Genomic DNA, 16,309 nt, shown 5'->3' on the forward strand with positions numbered 1-16,309 from the left:
CGTTGGCTCTTTGAATCAGGTGGCCAAAGTATTGGTGCTTTGGCTCCAGCATCAGTCCTTCCAATGAATATTCAGGACTGATTTCCTTTAGGTTAGTCTCCTTGCAGTCCAAGGGACTCTCAAGAGTCTTCTTCAAACACCACAGTTCAAAAATATCAATTCTTCAGTGCTTGGCCTTCTTTATGGTCCAACTTTCAAATCCATACATGACTACTGGAAAAACCATAGCTTTGACTGGATGAACCTTTGTTGGCAAAGTAATGTCTCTGCTTTTTAATACACTGTCTAGGTTGGTCATAGCTTTTCTTCCAAGGAGCAAGTGTCTTTTATTTTCATGGCTGCAATCACCATCTGCACTGATTTTGGAGTCCAAGAAAATAAAGTCTGTCACTGTTTCCATTGTTTCCCCATCTATTTGCCATGAAGTGATGAGACTGGATGCCCTGATCTTCATTTTTTGAATGCTGACTTTTAAGCTTTTTCACCCTCCTCTTTCACTTTCATCAAGAGGCTCTTTAGTTCCTCTTCACCTTCTGCCATAAGGGTGATGTCATCTCCATATGTGAGGTTGTTGATATTTCTCCCGGCAGTCTTGATTCCAGCTTGTGCTTCATCCACCCTGACGTTTCTCATAATGTACTCTGCATATAAGTTAAATAAGCAAGGTGACAATATATAGCCTTGATGTACTCTTTTCCCAATTTGGAACCAGTCTGTTGTTACATATCCAGTTCTAACTGTTGCTTCTTGACCTGCATACAGGTTTCACAGGAGATAGGTCAGGTGGTCTGGTATTCCTATCTCTTTAAGAATTTTCCATAGTTTGTTGTGATCCACATAGTCAGTGGCTTTAACATAGTCAATGAAGCAGAAGCAGACGTTTTACTGGTATTCTCTTGCTTTTTCGATGATCCAATGGATGTTGGCAATTTGATCTCTGGTTCCTCTGCCTTTTCTAAATCCAGCTTGAACATCTGGAAGTTCATGGTTCATGTACTATTAAAGCCTAGCTTGGAGAATTTTGAGCATTGCTTTGCTAGCATGTGAGATGAGTGCAATTGTGTGGTAGTTTGAACATTCTTTGGCATTGCCCTTCTTTGGGATTGGAATGAAAACTGACCTTTTCCAATTCTGTGGCCACTGGTGAGTTTTCCAAATTTGCTGGCATATTGAATGCAGCACTTTAACAGCATCATCTTTTAGCTCAGTTGGAATTCCATCACCTCCACTAGCTTTGTTTGCAGTGATGCTTCCTAAGGCCCACTTGACTTTGTACTCCAAGATGACTGGCTCTAGGTGAGTGATCACACTGCTGTGGTTATCTGAATCATTAAGATCTTTTTTGTATAGTTCTTCTGTGTATTCATGTCACCTTTTCTTAATATCTTCTGCTTCTATTAGGTCCATACAGTTTTTGTCCTTTATTGTGAGGATTATATTACAGCAACTATTTAATTTCTTAGAAGAGAACATTGGATTTTAAAACTTGTATCATTTGCCCTTGAAAACATAGTTAAATTACAGCATGCCCTGTTGGGAGGACTGAAAACCAAATCTACATATTAAAATACCTTTTCAAATGACTCAAAAAGCATAAAAAAATAGGGCAAATATGTCTTACAGAATATCTATTAGTCAGAGTTTTTGATTTTGGAAACCAGGAAGAATTTTTAAAAATTGGGATACCTACAGAAAATTATCAACATTTAATTTTGACAAGGACATAAAAAAAAACAAAGTAAAACTTCACAATTTCCATCTACTATTTTAATATTAAAAAGAAAGAAAAAATCCTAGAATAAAAAGATCAGCTCTATAGTGTTATTAAAAAACTCATTGATATTGTCTGTTTTTCATTTCACCCCAGGCAAATAAAACCTTTGTCACGGACACTTGGCATGGGTACTCAAGAGGTGGAAGCCCTGAGCTTCTTTATCCTAAGAGACAGGTTGGAAAGCACCATCTGATCAGTAACCCCGTTGTCGGTAAGAAAAAGTGACTCTATCATCTTCTAAGATGAAGACAGAGAAGATTCTTAAGCGAGAGATGGAAAATATTCAAAGACTGAAAAGTTCCCCAGAGGGAGACAATACTGTGGCAAAACAAAACAATAAAAGAAACAACAACAAAAACCCAGGGAAAATATGTGCATGTTAAATTAAGTCAAGGAAAGCTAAAACTAGAATTTAGTTATCTCAGGCTAAGGGATTTTCTTTTTTCTGTCTTTCCCTTTCTTTTGTCCCTTCACACTCCGTATTTTTATAGTTTCTATATACTGTTTCCTGTTTTTACTTTTGTTTTTCCCACTAGTTTCCTAGCAAAGCTTCTTTTGAAAGATTCCAGGCCAGTCTCTGCTGAACCAGGGGGATTTGTCCATACCTCAGCCAACATAGCTAAGAAGTGACGGTGTCTCTGGGGACCAGGTGTGGTGGCAGCAGAGTGATGGGGGGAGAGAGTGTGGACAGCTGCAACGGCTGAGCCCTTCCCGCCCCCGGTTTTCCCTTACATAGACTAATGAGAAATCCATATGCTACAGGACAAAAATGTAGTGTTTCTTGCCCATTTTCCCATTTTGGTCCAAATCCTTGTTCCTGACTTTCTGGTACCAACCATAACGTAAAACTTTTGTGTTCTATCGTATGCAGAATACAGAGTTTATGGAACTGCCAGACTTTTTTCCCCTTAAAATCCTTGCTTTCAGGGTGACTGTTTCTTGACCTACTGACCAACTAGCTTCTTTTTTTCAATTACATAAACAGGATGGAATGGTGGAAAGTGAAAGAGCTGAGAAAAGCAGCTGTTTCAAGGAGGACTATTCATTCATTCAACAAAGGCTTATTGAGCACCAACCATTCATTCGGTCGACATTTACTGGGTGCCTACTAGGAGTAAGCCACCATGCTGAGGACACAGAGGTAACAAAACACAGTCCTTGCCATCCAGCTCTCACTGATGCTGGGAAGTGAGACAAGCGAGCAGATGTCACACTGCATGATGAACAAGCAGAGGGAAGCAGGGGATGTGTGTTAAGATTGGAACTACTTCCTGAGGGGTGATTTCTGAGCTGAAACCTGAGGGCTGAGGAAGTTAGTCAAGCTGAACAAGTAGTGGGTGGGAGCTGCAGGGTTCCTGGTAACTGTCAGGCCTGCAGGACTACGGGCAGTATGGGGTCAAGTGGAGCTAGAGGAGCAGGCGGGAGCAGAGCACAAAGGGCCTCGTACCCATGCTGAGAAACCGAGAGTTTATTCTGTAGATCACTGTGGATCCTGTAGATCAAAAGGGGCCATTTTGCTCCCCCCAACTCACAGGGATATTTGTCAGTGTCTGGACTGGGTGGTGGTAAGTCTCCAACATCTAGTAAGTAGAGGCCAAGGATGCTGTTAAATATCCTACAATGACAGGAGGAGCCCCCCCAACCCCCAGAAAGAATTAGCCGGCTCCAAATGTCGATCGTGCTTAAATTGAGGAAACGTGGTGTTGATGATGGGAGTAACTGAAGAAGGTTTAGGGAGAAGGGGTGGGATCCTATTTCCATTTTAGGAAGCTCACTCTGGCAGCACCCTGGAGAACTAATAGGATCATAGTCAAGAGTGGAGGCACAAGGATCACGTAAGAGCTTGTGCTCAGAGAACGTGTGGCCCTAAGAAAGTGGCAGTAAAGTTGAGAGGCAGACAGTTTTAAAAAGTCTTTAAGATATAAAATCTTTAAAACTACCAGTATAACAGGGGAAGGGCAGTGATTATCACTGTCGTTCAGTTGCTCAGTCGTGTCCAGATCTTCGTGACCCATGGATGGTAGCCTGCCAGGCTCCTTTGTCCATGGAATTTTCCAGGCAAGAATACTGGAATGTGTTGTCATTTCCTCCTCTAAAGGACCTTCCCGACTCAGGGACTGAACCTGTGTCTCTTGTGTCTCCTGCAGTGGCAGGCAGATTCTTTTCCACTGCAGCATCTGGCAAGCCCAAAGGAGAGCGATACCATTCCCCTAAAAAAGGACTTAAGAAGGAAGCATATATTGGAAAACATCATGTATTCTGTTTGGGGCATTTTGAATATGAGGTATCTGTGGGTTATCCAAAACAGAAGTGATAAACTAGATATCTAGGGGCTCTGCAGATCAAGAGAGATTTCTGAACTAGAAAAAAACAAGATTTGGGGGTTGTCAGCATGCAGGCAGCAGGGGAAGCCATGGGAATGACAGAATCACCACTGGAGAGTGTACAGGCTGAGGGAAAAAGTCTGCAACGTTTATGGTCAGGTGGAGAAAACCACTGTGGGTGAAACTTGTAAGAGGCCAGAAGAAAGTGGGTCATGAGAATTAAAGAAGAGTTTCAGGAAGAAGGGAATGGTCAACAGTGATTGATGCTGTCAAGTCAGAGAACAGGAGGTCAAATATAAACATCTGAACAAGAATGCAGTTCAAGGAAGATAAAACAGAAAAGTGAATTTGGACTGAACAAACCAACAGTGGTTGATGACCCTGGTGGATGCCGTTACGGTAAACTGACACCAAGAAAAGCAAAAAAGCAAGTTAAGTGTATGAGAAGGGAGGATAGTAGCCAGTTGGGTCTTTCTTTTTTTCCCCTTCAGAGTTGCTAAGGAATAGCTTTTGTTGTTTGAAGAAAGGAGAGGTTCGAGGATGTTTGTAAGCAAATTGGCTGAATAAAAGGCTGAAAATGAGGCAAGCAGTTATGAAAACAAGGGAGTAGGAGAAGATGAGGCCCAGAGCCCAGGCGGAACGTGCAGCTTTGGAAATATATTTAAGATAATGAAATAAGGGGACTTCCCTGGTGGTCCAGTGGTTAAGACTCCATGCTTTCAATGCAGGGGGGTGGGTTTGATCCCTGGTCGGGGGGGGAGTGGGGGAAGGATCCCACAGGCCGTGTGGTGCAGCCAATAAATAATGAAATAAGATAGGTTGTCATGATGAAGTTCAATGGGAGGGAAGAGGGAGAAAGTTGAGAAAGTTCATGTTTGTGGTATTAGCACAGGCTCTTTGAAAGCAACCAAAAGTGTCAGAGGCCCTTTGAGGGCTTATATCTCTCAGTTCAGTTGCTCAATCGTGTCTGACTCTGCAACCCCATGAATCGCAGCACACCAGGCCTCCCTGTCCATCACCAACTCCCAGAGTTTACTCAAACTCTTGCCCATCGAGTCAGTGATGCCATCCAGCCATCTGTCGTCCCCTTCTCCTCCTGCCCCCAATTCCTCCCAGCATCAGGGTCTTTTCTGATGAGTCAACTCTTCGCATGAGGTGGCCAAAGTATTGGACTTTCAGCTTCAATCTCAGTCCTTCCAATGAACACCCAGGGCTGATCTCCTTTAGGATGGACTGGTTGGATCTCTTTGCAGTCCAAGGGACTCTCAAGAGTCTTCTCCAACACCATAGTTCAAAAGCATCAATTTTTTGGTGCTCAGCTTTCCTCACAGTCCAACTCTCACACCCATACATGACCACTGGAAAAACCATAGCCTTGACCAAATGGACCTTTGTTGGCAAAGTAATGTCTCTGCTTTTTAATATGCTATCTAGGTTGATCATAAGTTTCCTTCCAAGGAGTAAGCGTTTTAGTTTCTTTTCCTCTCTAGGGAGGGTCAAAAACAAAAACAAAAAATACCCTCCCCATCTACCTGCCTATCTGTGCTCTTTAACTTCTAGTCAGCTTTCAAGATCCAGCACAAGCACATCTTCCAGGAAGATTCCTCCTCTGGGGAGTGCAGTCAGACAGAAATCTCTTCCCTGCCTAGACTGTCACAGCACTTGTACCATTTACACCCCTCACTGCCTGCACTTGGGACACAGGCTCCACCTCTGTACCTGGTACAGGGCCTTGCACCAGCGTGAGAGTAATAAGTACTGCCAGATGCACGGAGATGGTCCTGAGACCTGAGCCACATGCAGTGTGAGTGCTAGTGCCCCGTGGGCAGCACTGACGTCAAGGGCTCGAGGAACCTGGACCAGACAGAGCTCTCACACTGGGGATGATAAGGGAGACTGCATGGAAGAAACTGTACTGGAGCTGTATTTCAAGGGTTGAACTTCTATGGATAACAAGATGGGGGAAAGGGATGGAAAAAGTATTCTAAGTGGAAAAAATTATAATAGCAAGGACACTTTAGAAGCATGTTTGCATGAGTGCTAAGTCACTTCAGTCGTGTCCGATTCTTTGCAACCCTATGGACTGTGGCCCACCAAGCACTTCTGTGGGATTGTCCAGGCAAGAATACTGGAGTGCATTGCAATGCCCTCCTCCAGGGGATCTTCCTGACATAGGGATCAAACCCTAGTCTTTTATGTTTTCTGCATTGGCAGGTGGGTTCTTTACTACTAGCACCACCTGGGAAGCCCCAAAAGCATGCTGAAAGAACAGCAAACTGTTCTATTAGATGGAGAAGACCCAACAACAATAAAGGTAATCGCTGCTAACATTTACTGAGCACTTAACTGTATTGTCAGGCACTCAGCTAAGCATTTCTCTCCATTATCTCCTTTAATCCTCACAACCAATAAAGTAGATATTAGTGTTACCCTCATTCTACATATTAGGAAACGGGAATAGAGAGGTGGAGTGACTTTCTGAGGTTAGCTGCTAAGAGTGATAGAACCTGTAATTAAACTGGACAGTCTGGCTCTAGAGCTTGAACTCTTATTCTACTGCACAGCCTCATTCAGGCAGCGGTTCTGAATATGGGGTCCATGGATGGAACTTAGGAGGTCCATGAGTCCCATGAATCTGTATGCAAAAACTTTGAGTGTATGTACATTTTTCTAGGGGAAGGGTCCTTGATTTTCACCAGATTTTCAAAGGGGTCTATCACCAAATGGTTAAGAATCACAGGTATATAGAATCCTATGTTGTAAGGTTGGACATGGGTACAGAAGCACCAGGTGGAAACCCGTGAATTTATAATAGCAAGGTCTGAGGGTCTGGACTAGCCCTGAAGATGATGGAAGATACCAGAAACACTGAAATATGAGCCACACAATCAAAGGAGTATTTTGGCAGATCACTATTACATGCAAGGTAAGACCATGTATTTGTGAATACATGGATGTTGGAGAAGAAGGGAGAAGAATGAGATGTCAACAGTGGGGATTTTTCTGCAGGAAAATCACTAAAAAAAAATGAGGGAGATTGAATCACAGGTCATTCAAAAACGAATAAGCTTTTCTGACTTCCCACTTCTTTTCAAATGAAATTCACAAGGTTGTTCACATTAAAATGACAATGTATGATTTACAATTAAGCACTAAAAAAAAAATTCCATTACATATTTTGTTCAGAATTTATCTACTTATCTTATTTGCATAAAGAGAAAGTCAATAAAATGAAGGCACTACGTGTCAATTTTAAAAGAGTTTTTTTTTTTTAATGGAAGTTTTAATCTGGTCCAATTCTGCTGATCTAAAACACCAGCCTTGACCCACGTTGCATGTGCAGCAGCCCTTACTCTGCCAGCAGCTACCACCTGTGGTAGACTGTATTTTTCAAGATGGCCACAACAGGATTTCCCAACCCACTTTTGCTGTGATGCTGACACTCCTCCCAATGAGGGGTGGGGGCCTATGTTCTTTCCCCTTGAATCTGGATGGGCATGTGACTGATGGAGGTGATGCCACAGGACTTCTGAGGCTGGATCATAAAAGATAATACAACTTCCACCTGGTTCTTTTGAGACACTTGTTCTTGAGATCCAGCTCACACTACAGGGAAGGCCAAGTCATATGGAAAAGGTCATTTGTAGGTGGTGTGGCTGACAGCACCAGCTGAGGTCCTAGCAACAGACTATATCAGCAATCTGATGTGAAAAAGCCTTCACGATAACTTTAGACCCAGTTTCTGTCTCTCTGCAAAACCACATGAGAGAGCCCAAGTAATTGCCAAGTTGAGCCTAGTCAACCTCTAGAACTTGATCAATAATAATGTCAAGTTATCACATCTCCTACACATTCTCTCTCTTTCGGGGGCTTTATGTCCTTAAAATAGTATCCTTTTAATGAGGTTTTTACTGAGGTTTTGGAAGGAAGTGCATTTGCTCAACATGCTGTCTTCACCCAATAGGTCATGATCCCACCTTCTTCAGTTTGTTGTTGTTCTAAGCCACTAAATACTGAGAAAACCCATGTCAAACCAACATATAATTGGAATGCCATCTCACCCTTTTTACTTTCCAGCTAACCTCGTTTTATTTATTTATTTTTGGCTGTGCCGTGCAGCATGTGGGATCTTCATTCCCTGACCAGGGATTGAACCTGTGCAGAATGCAGGACTGAACCTTGCAGCTGAAGTGCAGAATCTTAACCCCTGGCCTGCCAGGGAAGTCCCTCTAGCTATGCTCCTTGGTTTTGTTTTTTTTTTTTTTTTTTACACTAAGTAACTGCATCTTACTCTTCCATCCGTTGCAATGTGGCCCCTGTCCGCATCATTCTACTGTGGTTCCTGGGAGGAGCTAGCCAATGTCAGAGATTCCCTAACTGCTAAATATAACAGCTACTTTTCAGCCTCTAACTTACATGACCTTTCTGCACAGTGTTATATAGTCCCACTGTCTTCAGTTTTCACTTGACTTCAATAATAGCTCTCTCTCTTGATTCTCCAATGACTCATGGATCCTTCTCTTAGCCATTTAAACACTGTCTTCCCTAGGATTCCATCTTCTTAATCTATAAGTTCTCTGTGGACCATTTAGCTTTAATTCCATTTACATACTTCTAATTTCCAAATAGTGAACTTTAGCCTTGACTTCTTCTCCCAGCTGAGATGTACTCATTTACTCATTTAACAAATATTTAAAGAACAATTGTGTGCCAGGAAGTGGCATAGTACAGACAAGATCCCTATCTTATCTTCTTGTAGATGTGCCAGAAATAGACAAGCAAATAATTATATAGATCATGATTATAGATCATGACCTACTGGGTGAAGATAGCATATTGAACAAATGCACTTCCTTCCAAAACCTCAGTAAAAACCTCATTAAAAGGATACTATTTTAAGGACATAAAGCCTCCAAAAGAGAGAGAGTGTAGGAGAAATGATAACATGTGTTTTCAAAAGTCTAGGAAGCCCATCAACAAGTGAAAATTACTTGATAGACTCAAGATAATTGAAGCGAAAGCCAAGAAAAATTCTTAATAGGTCCACGAATTGACAGCTCCAGGCAGCTCCAGAAGTAAAAGGGCTGAAATAAGCAAAATTGGTTGAAATCTGAATGAGAAGCTACTGGATCTACAAAACCTTCTCCCTCTGTGCCACTGGGTGACTGCCCCTCCCCCACCACAGCACCTATCCATAGAGTTATTTCTTGAAAAGGGTTTCTGGACTTGGGGCAGGGTGGTTTCCAGACACAGGGAAAGGCTATGATCACTGCAAATAGTATTAAGTGACTGATGTATACTCATGTTGAAATTTAGCCCCTAACTTTACTTTCTCCATCAACTCAACTAGGCTTCTACTTTCAGGCTTCCCTGGTGGCTCAGATGGTACAGAATCTGTCTACAATGGAGGAAAAGCGGGTTTAATCCCTGGGTTGGGAAGATCTCCTGGAAAAGAGAATGACTACCCACTCCAGTATTCTTGCCTGTAGAATTCCATGGACAGAGGAGCCTGGAGGGCTACAATCCATGGGGTTGAAAAGAGTCGGACACGACTGAACAACAACATTAAGTGTACAAAAGAATTATGTCTTTAAAATGTATATATCTTAATTAAAAAATACATTTTTGCTAAAATATGCTAACCATCATCTGAGCTTTAAGCAAGTTGTAGTAGTAACTCAAAGATCACAGATCATCATAACAAACATTAATAAACAGTTTGAAATAATTGTGATAATTGCCAAAATATGACACAGAGACACGAAGTGAGCAAATGCTGTTGGGAAAATGATGCCAAAAGACTTGCTTGATACAGAATTACACAAACCTTCAATTTCTGAAAATGAAGTATCTACTAAACGCAATAAAACAAAGTATGCCTGTATGAATACACATAGTAGCATCATTCATAATAGCCCTAAAATGGAAACAACGAAAATGTCCATCAATAAAAGAATGCATAAAAAAGTGGCATATCCATGCAAAGGAATATTACTCAGTAATAAAAAGGAATGAAATATCAAAGCACAATACAACATGCATGAACTTTTAAAACATTATGAAAGATGCCAGTCACATAAGACATTTTGCATAATTCAATTTACATGAAATGTAGAGAACAGGCAAAGCCAGAGAGAAAGAAACAGACAGGAGAGGATTGAGGATTGATAGCTAGAGGTTACAAAATTTCTTTTGGGGGTGACAAAAATGCTCTGAAATTGATTTTTGTGATGACTGCACAACTCTGTGAAAATACTGTTGTTGTTTAGTCGCTAAGTTGTGTCCAACTTTTTCCAACCCTATGGACTGTAGTCTGCCAGGCTCCTCTGTCCATGGGATTTCCCAGACAAGAATACTGGAGAGGGTTGCTAATTCTTACTTCAGGGTATCTTCCCCATCCAGGGATCAAACCTGCATCTCCTGCATTGGCAGGTGAATTCTTTACCACTCAGCCATCTGGGAAGCCCCAGGATCAGTTAGGAAAACGTAAATTAAAACCATGAGGAGATATCACTACACACCTATTAAAACAACTAAAATTTTAAAATGTGTGTAATACTCAATGTTGCCAAGAATGTAAAAACAATGGATTTCTCATACACTAGGGCTGGGAATGCAAAAGGCTATACCAGCTCTGGAAAACTGGTTTGGCAGTTTCTTACAAAACTTAATATATGGGACTTCCCAGTGGTTCAGTGACTAAGACTCTGTGCTCCCAATGCAGGGTTTGATCCTTGGTCAGGGAACTAGATTCCACATACTGCAACTAGGAGTTTGAATGCCGAAACTAAAAGATCCTGCATCCCACAGGCCGCAACAAAGACCTTGCACAGCCACATAAATATTTTAAAAAGAAACACACCTAATATAAGCTTACCATACCACCCAGCAACTGCACTCTTGAGCATCTATGCCAGAGAAATGAAAATTAACATCCACACAAAGAACTGTACCCCAAAGTTCATATCTCTGTTTGTTGACCAAATAGAAAACAACCAAAATATCCTACAACAGTTTAATGGTTAAACAAACTGCTATATATCCATACCACAGAATGCTAATCAGCAATAAAAATGAATGAACTATTGCTACAGGCAACAACGTGAATGTGTCTTAATAATACTATTTTGAGTGAAAAAAGCCAGTCTTAAAAGGTCACAAACTGTACGATTTCCATTTATGTAACATTTTCAAAATTACAGAAATAAGAGGCCATTTAATGGTTGCCAGGGGTTAGGATGGTGAGGAGGAAAGTGGGTGTGACTAGCAACGAGTAGCTTGAGGGAGAGATTTGTGGCGATGGAATAGTTCTCTATATTGATTGTAAATCAACACTCATGCAAATCTTGATTATATTAAATCTACACATGTGATAAAATAGCTCCAAACTACACACATGTTATACAAATGTCAAATTTCTGCTTTTCATATTGTACTATATTTACATAAAATATAATCATTGAGGGAAACTGGGTAAAGGGTACATGGGGTCACTTTGTACTATTTTGGAAACTTCCGGTGAATTTATTAAAAAATAAAGGTTTTTTTAAAAGGACACTAGAGTCCAAATCAGAGTTCTTAAGAATTAACATGATGGCAGAAATTAAAAACTCAATAGAAAGATTGGAGAATAAAGTTACATCTTCCAAAGAGAACAAAAAAACAAAAGATGTGGAAAATAGGAGATAAAATTTAAGAAAATTAGGGAACCAGTCACATAGAAGCAACATCAGAATAATGAATTCAAGAAAGAGAGGATGGAGAAAATGGAGGACGAGAGTCAACAACAATTTGTTTAAATGTTTACAGAATAGAAAGATGAGTTTCTGGTACCTCTCCCCCCAAAAAATGAGAACAAACATCTATCAAGAAATATCTTTGTAAAACATCATAATGCTGGTGACAAAGAGAAGATTCTATAAGCTTCCAGAAAGGAACATTCAAGTGGCATACAAAGGAACAGAATGGTGTAACATCTCCACAACAAAAAGTGAATGCTATGAGACCACCTTGCAATGTTTCCAAAAGACTGATGATTTCTAACCAAGAATTCCATGCTGAAATAAGCTTTCAGGCAAATAAATACGAAGGTAAAATAAAATTTTTAGATATGCCTAATGTTGTAGACATAAATTTAAAATATTTATTTCTTATGCAATCTTTCTTAAGAAAACAACTGGTGGCAGTTGTGCTCCATGAAAACAAAAGAGTAAGCTGAGCATCTTTATTCAGGGCACAAATATGCAACCGTAGAGGACATCCCTGCTCCTCTACCCCTACACTCCTAAGACTATTCCTCCTCTTTCTCCCATATTTCTAATCTCATTAATGACATCAGCACCAATGAGTAGCCCAAGCTCAAAGTCATCCATCACACTCTCATTTCTCAGAGTCATTAAGTCATGATTATTTTATCCCCTAAGTATTTCTCTCTGACCCTAGTTCCACAGCCTTACTTGAGGTCTGTATCATAACCACCACCTAACCCCAATCTCCCTAGCCCCAGTCCTGGCCTCCTCAAATCCCTTCTCTTCAATGTGGTTACAACCACCACCTAAAATGCACAACTGTTCATGGCACTGGGCTGCTTAAAACCACAAAGCTTTTCAAATTCTGACCAGCAGTCAGCAGGCGTTGGTCAAAGTGTTACTCTTCACACCTACCTCCCCTATATCCATGGTAGACATTATAATGGATCATGGCACTCCCCTGCAGAGCCTAAACTCAACCTTACAACTTTCTCAACAAAGCTCATAGGCATCCATCATGAGATGAAACAAGCTGCAACTCCTGTTTATTACACTTGTAAGGCACAGAAGGCCCTTCCGGACTTTACTCCTGCCTCTCTATGAGGCGCTGTCTACCTCATGTTTCACATCTCCTTAACTTGGCTCCAGCTGTCCTCTCTAGCTCCGGCTGTCCTCTCTACCTGGGATGTTTCTTCATCTGCCTAGTAATCTGAGACCAGATAATCTCCAGGCCCTTTCTCTCATTCTCTCAGGTGAGCCCTAGCTTTCTTCTCTGCTCTAACATCTTATTCTCCAACCACATTGAACTCAAATTGTTTATAAGTCTTCGTCACTAGACTTAACGTAATGAAGGACAAACAGGCCTTGTCTGATTCTCTTTGTATTTATAGCACCCCCCTGCACAGTAGGAATCCAGTAAACATTTGTTGCGAAATGACCCCATATGCAGAGGGCAACTGGGTGTGAAACTGCCAAGTATGTAAAAGGTCTTAATCGAGGAGGGGGTAAAATTTATGTCATATTTTGCGTCCTTTCCAATTGGCTTAGTCTGCTTATTCCTGCTCTTTCTGTATCCCCATAATCAGAAATGATGGCTCCTTTGATTTGGTTCCTTTAGTGTTTCAGGCTTCATCCTGATGTTACTTATTTTTTTAGCTGCCGTTCTTAGACTGTAAGCCCTCTGAGGGAAGGGACTTGTGTCTTCATGCACTTCGCTCCTTTTGGCGACAAACACAATGAGCCTGTGCGGGATGGTGGCCTGTGGCCGCAGGATAAGGGTCAGGCATTTCATCCCCCCGTAGACCCGCCCCGCCTCCCTCCCCCTCCAGACCCCTCCTCACGCAGCCGCTTCCCGCCTTCCGGACGGCGGAAGTCGCTGGCTACTCTTCCCCGCCCACGTGGAGCCTTTTCCGGCGCACCCCGCCCCCCCCCCCCCCCCCGAGTCTCCGATCCAGACCTGGCCCTCACCTCAGGATTCCCAATGTGCCTCCGGACAGACATATTTGCTCCAACCGACCACGCTCGGGGTTCTAGCCTCACCGGTAGCCTCTAACCCTAGCTTCCTACCCCCACAACCCCCGCTCAGCCGCCTCCCTACAACCTCTTCTCCGATTGGCCTGCTTTCCCCTGCCAGCCAATGGATGCCCTGTTTACTCTCTCATTGCAGGGTCAAGGGAGAGTGAGACGCTGCTCAATGGTTGCCAAGGGCAACGCGGTACGCCGGCTGGCGAGGCTCTTTGTGCTCTCGGCTGGGCCTGCAGACTCTAGCCTCCGCGCGGGATGAGGGACGCGGGGGGAGGGGAAGCTGCAGACAGCGCGTGGGCGGCTGCGGAGAGTTCGAGGGGGGAGGGGCTCGAAAGCGTGGAAAAAGCAAGTGTTTCTAGCTAAGGTGGAAGCACAAACACCGCGCAGGCCCCCCCCCCCCCCCCCCTTAAGGCTCTTTTAGCCAAACATCTGGATACTTCCACAATAGAGGATAGTTATGGGAAATGGTTGTTCAGTAGGGATGAGAATCTAGTTTATTTTCAGGTTAAGTTAATATTGCAAATTGTGCAAAATATCATGTGGAAATACAGGCATTATTGTTGCTTTAAAAGCTTTTAACTAGCAACAGAACGGCAGCCTTAATTGCAAAGCACACACATCATTCTGTGATTCTTCATTCATTTAACAAATATTTAATAAGCACCTTATGAGAAAAGCTGCAGAAGGTTTTGTGGAGGATGGGAGGATGACTAAGACCCAGTCCCGTTGTCATGGAAACCATTGTGACTCCTGCCATCAGCCACCACCTGTTCTTATTCCAGATCTGAAAATTAAGTCCTAGCACCTTTACAAAACAATCACACACACAGTTTGACTTGGCTCCAAAATGTCCCACCAAATCCATCAAAATTATTATTTCCTTTTACACGGGGGGAACAAACACAGTAACCCTTTGTCCTTTGCTTTAAGTTGTTTTTCCAGGAATGAAGAAAGGTTACCCTGAACTGTTCATACTCACTAGCTCTCTGCTTGTGAATAATAGCATACATTTGAGCTGTTGCAGGGTCTGGGCAGATGACCCATTCAACAACATGGCGTGACATGCCCTTATCCTTTCAGACTCCTCAGCAACCCACCCTTCCGGTCAAATCTTCAGTCGTTTTGTTTCTCAGAGCTGCTTGATCTCCAGGATCTTAAACTGGCCACAGCTGTCTTCTTGCACGTTCATGCCTCCTGAGTTTTAACTTCCTTGTTATCTCCAATCCTTCCATTCTTTGCAAATACCAGTTTTTCTCCCCTCCACTGAAATAAAGAAGAGTTTAGAGACTGCAGAAAATTGAAGGTGGGAGGATATTTAGAAGCTTTTGCATAGCAAACAGAGGCTTCTGGACACATTACAACTTAGAAAGATGCTTACCTGGTGCAGAGTGGGGGTGGTGTGGTGATAAAGATTATGGGTAGAATAAACAGGAGAAAGGAAAGCAGAGAGGGAGATAATAAGGGACTCAACTAAGGGGTTGTGAGAAAGAGGAAAAGAGATTTAAAGACGTGAGAAGAGGTAAGGAGTGCAAGAGATAGGGAGGAATCAAGGATGGTTATCATTTTTATGCCTCGGAGACTGAATAGATAATAGTGATAATGCATTAATCAAGTTAAAGTACAATGGATGTCAAGAAATCAAAAGAACAGAAAGTACAAGACCCGTCCAAATTGGAAGCTCAACTTCCATTTATCAGTGTTTGGACTCACTTCTCTGTATGGTTGGCTCCCTTTTGTTGCAGAGGGAATGGGAATATCAGGTTTCTTTGCCTCAGCAGTCATTGTGGTTGTCAAATTTGGGCTGCATATAAAGCAATCAGAGATATTACAGAAATGTGGCTTCTCAGGTCCAGTTGTCAGAGATGCTGACTCTTTGTGTCTGGGGTAGAAATGTAGGAATCTGTAATTTAAATGTGTCTTTCCTCACTCCCACCCCTGAGTCTGATGCACAGGGTCCAAGGGCCACACCTTGAGAGATTAGAACAGCCTCCTATTAATATTTCCTTCCATTTTGCCTCAGTGGAATTTTTGGAAAGCTTAAAGCTATAAATCAAAAGTTTTTAACATCATGAGTTTCTCTTTAGGATTTCTTTTTGGGTCCTGCTATAGCAAAACTGCTTCAAAATTAAAGCAAGATGCTTATCCACAATATGAAAAGTAGGTAAATCACACAACATAATAATTCATAGAAGAAAAGCATTTGATAAACTGTGAAGAAATATCTAACTAGTAGGGAAAGATAAAAAGTAAAACAATTAGATCCCATTTTTTGACTAACAAATAGAAAAGGTTTTGTTTTCTCTTTTTTTAATGATAAATGCTAAGTGTTGGCTAACGATTTGTGAGACAAGCATGCTTGTACATTGTCAGTGTGAATACAAAGAAGTGAAAAGTAATTCAAGAGTGGGTATCAAAAAAGCCCTCTAATTTTAATATGC

At 41.9% G+C, this 16,309-nt stretch overlaps 1 protein-coding gene across 4 annotated transcripts in view; it reads right to left on the reverse strand.

Annotated features, from left to right (window-relative positions):
• Positions 1-13,935, reverse strand: part of CEP41 (centrosomal protein 41) — a 47,870-nt gene extending 33,935 nt beyond the window's left edge. For 2 of the 4 annotated variants that reach the window (XM_061165804.1, XM_061165803.1), the window contains exon 1: positions 13,815-13,935. In XM_061165804.1, the coding sequence (XP_061021787.1) occupies positions 13,815-13,847 (33 nt within the window). In that variant the 5' untranslated portion in view covers positions 13,848-13,935. The remainder of the gene's footprint in view (positions 1-13,814) is intronic. The other 2 variants (XM_061165806.1, XM_061165805.1) reach the window with 1 other exon arrangement.
• Positions 13,936-16,309: the final 2,374 nt, after the last annotated feature.

The sequence above is a fragment of the Dama dama genome, chromosome 18 (genome assembly GCF_033118175.1).
Source record: "Dama dama isolate Ldn47 chromosome 18, ASM3311817v1, whole genome shotgun sequence".
Taxonomy (NCBI): domain Eukaryota; kingdom Metazoa; phylum Chordata; class Mammalia; order Artiodactyla; family Cervidae; genus Dama; species Dama dama.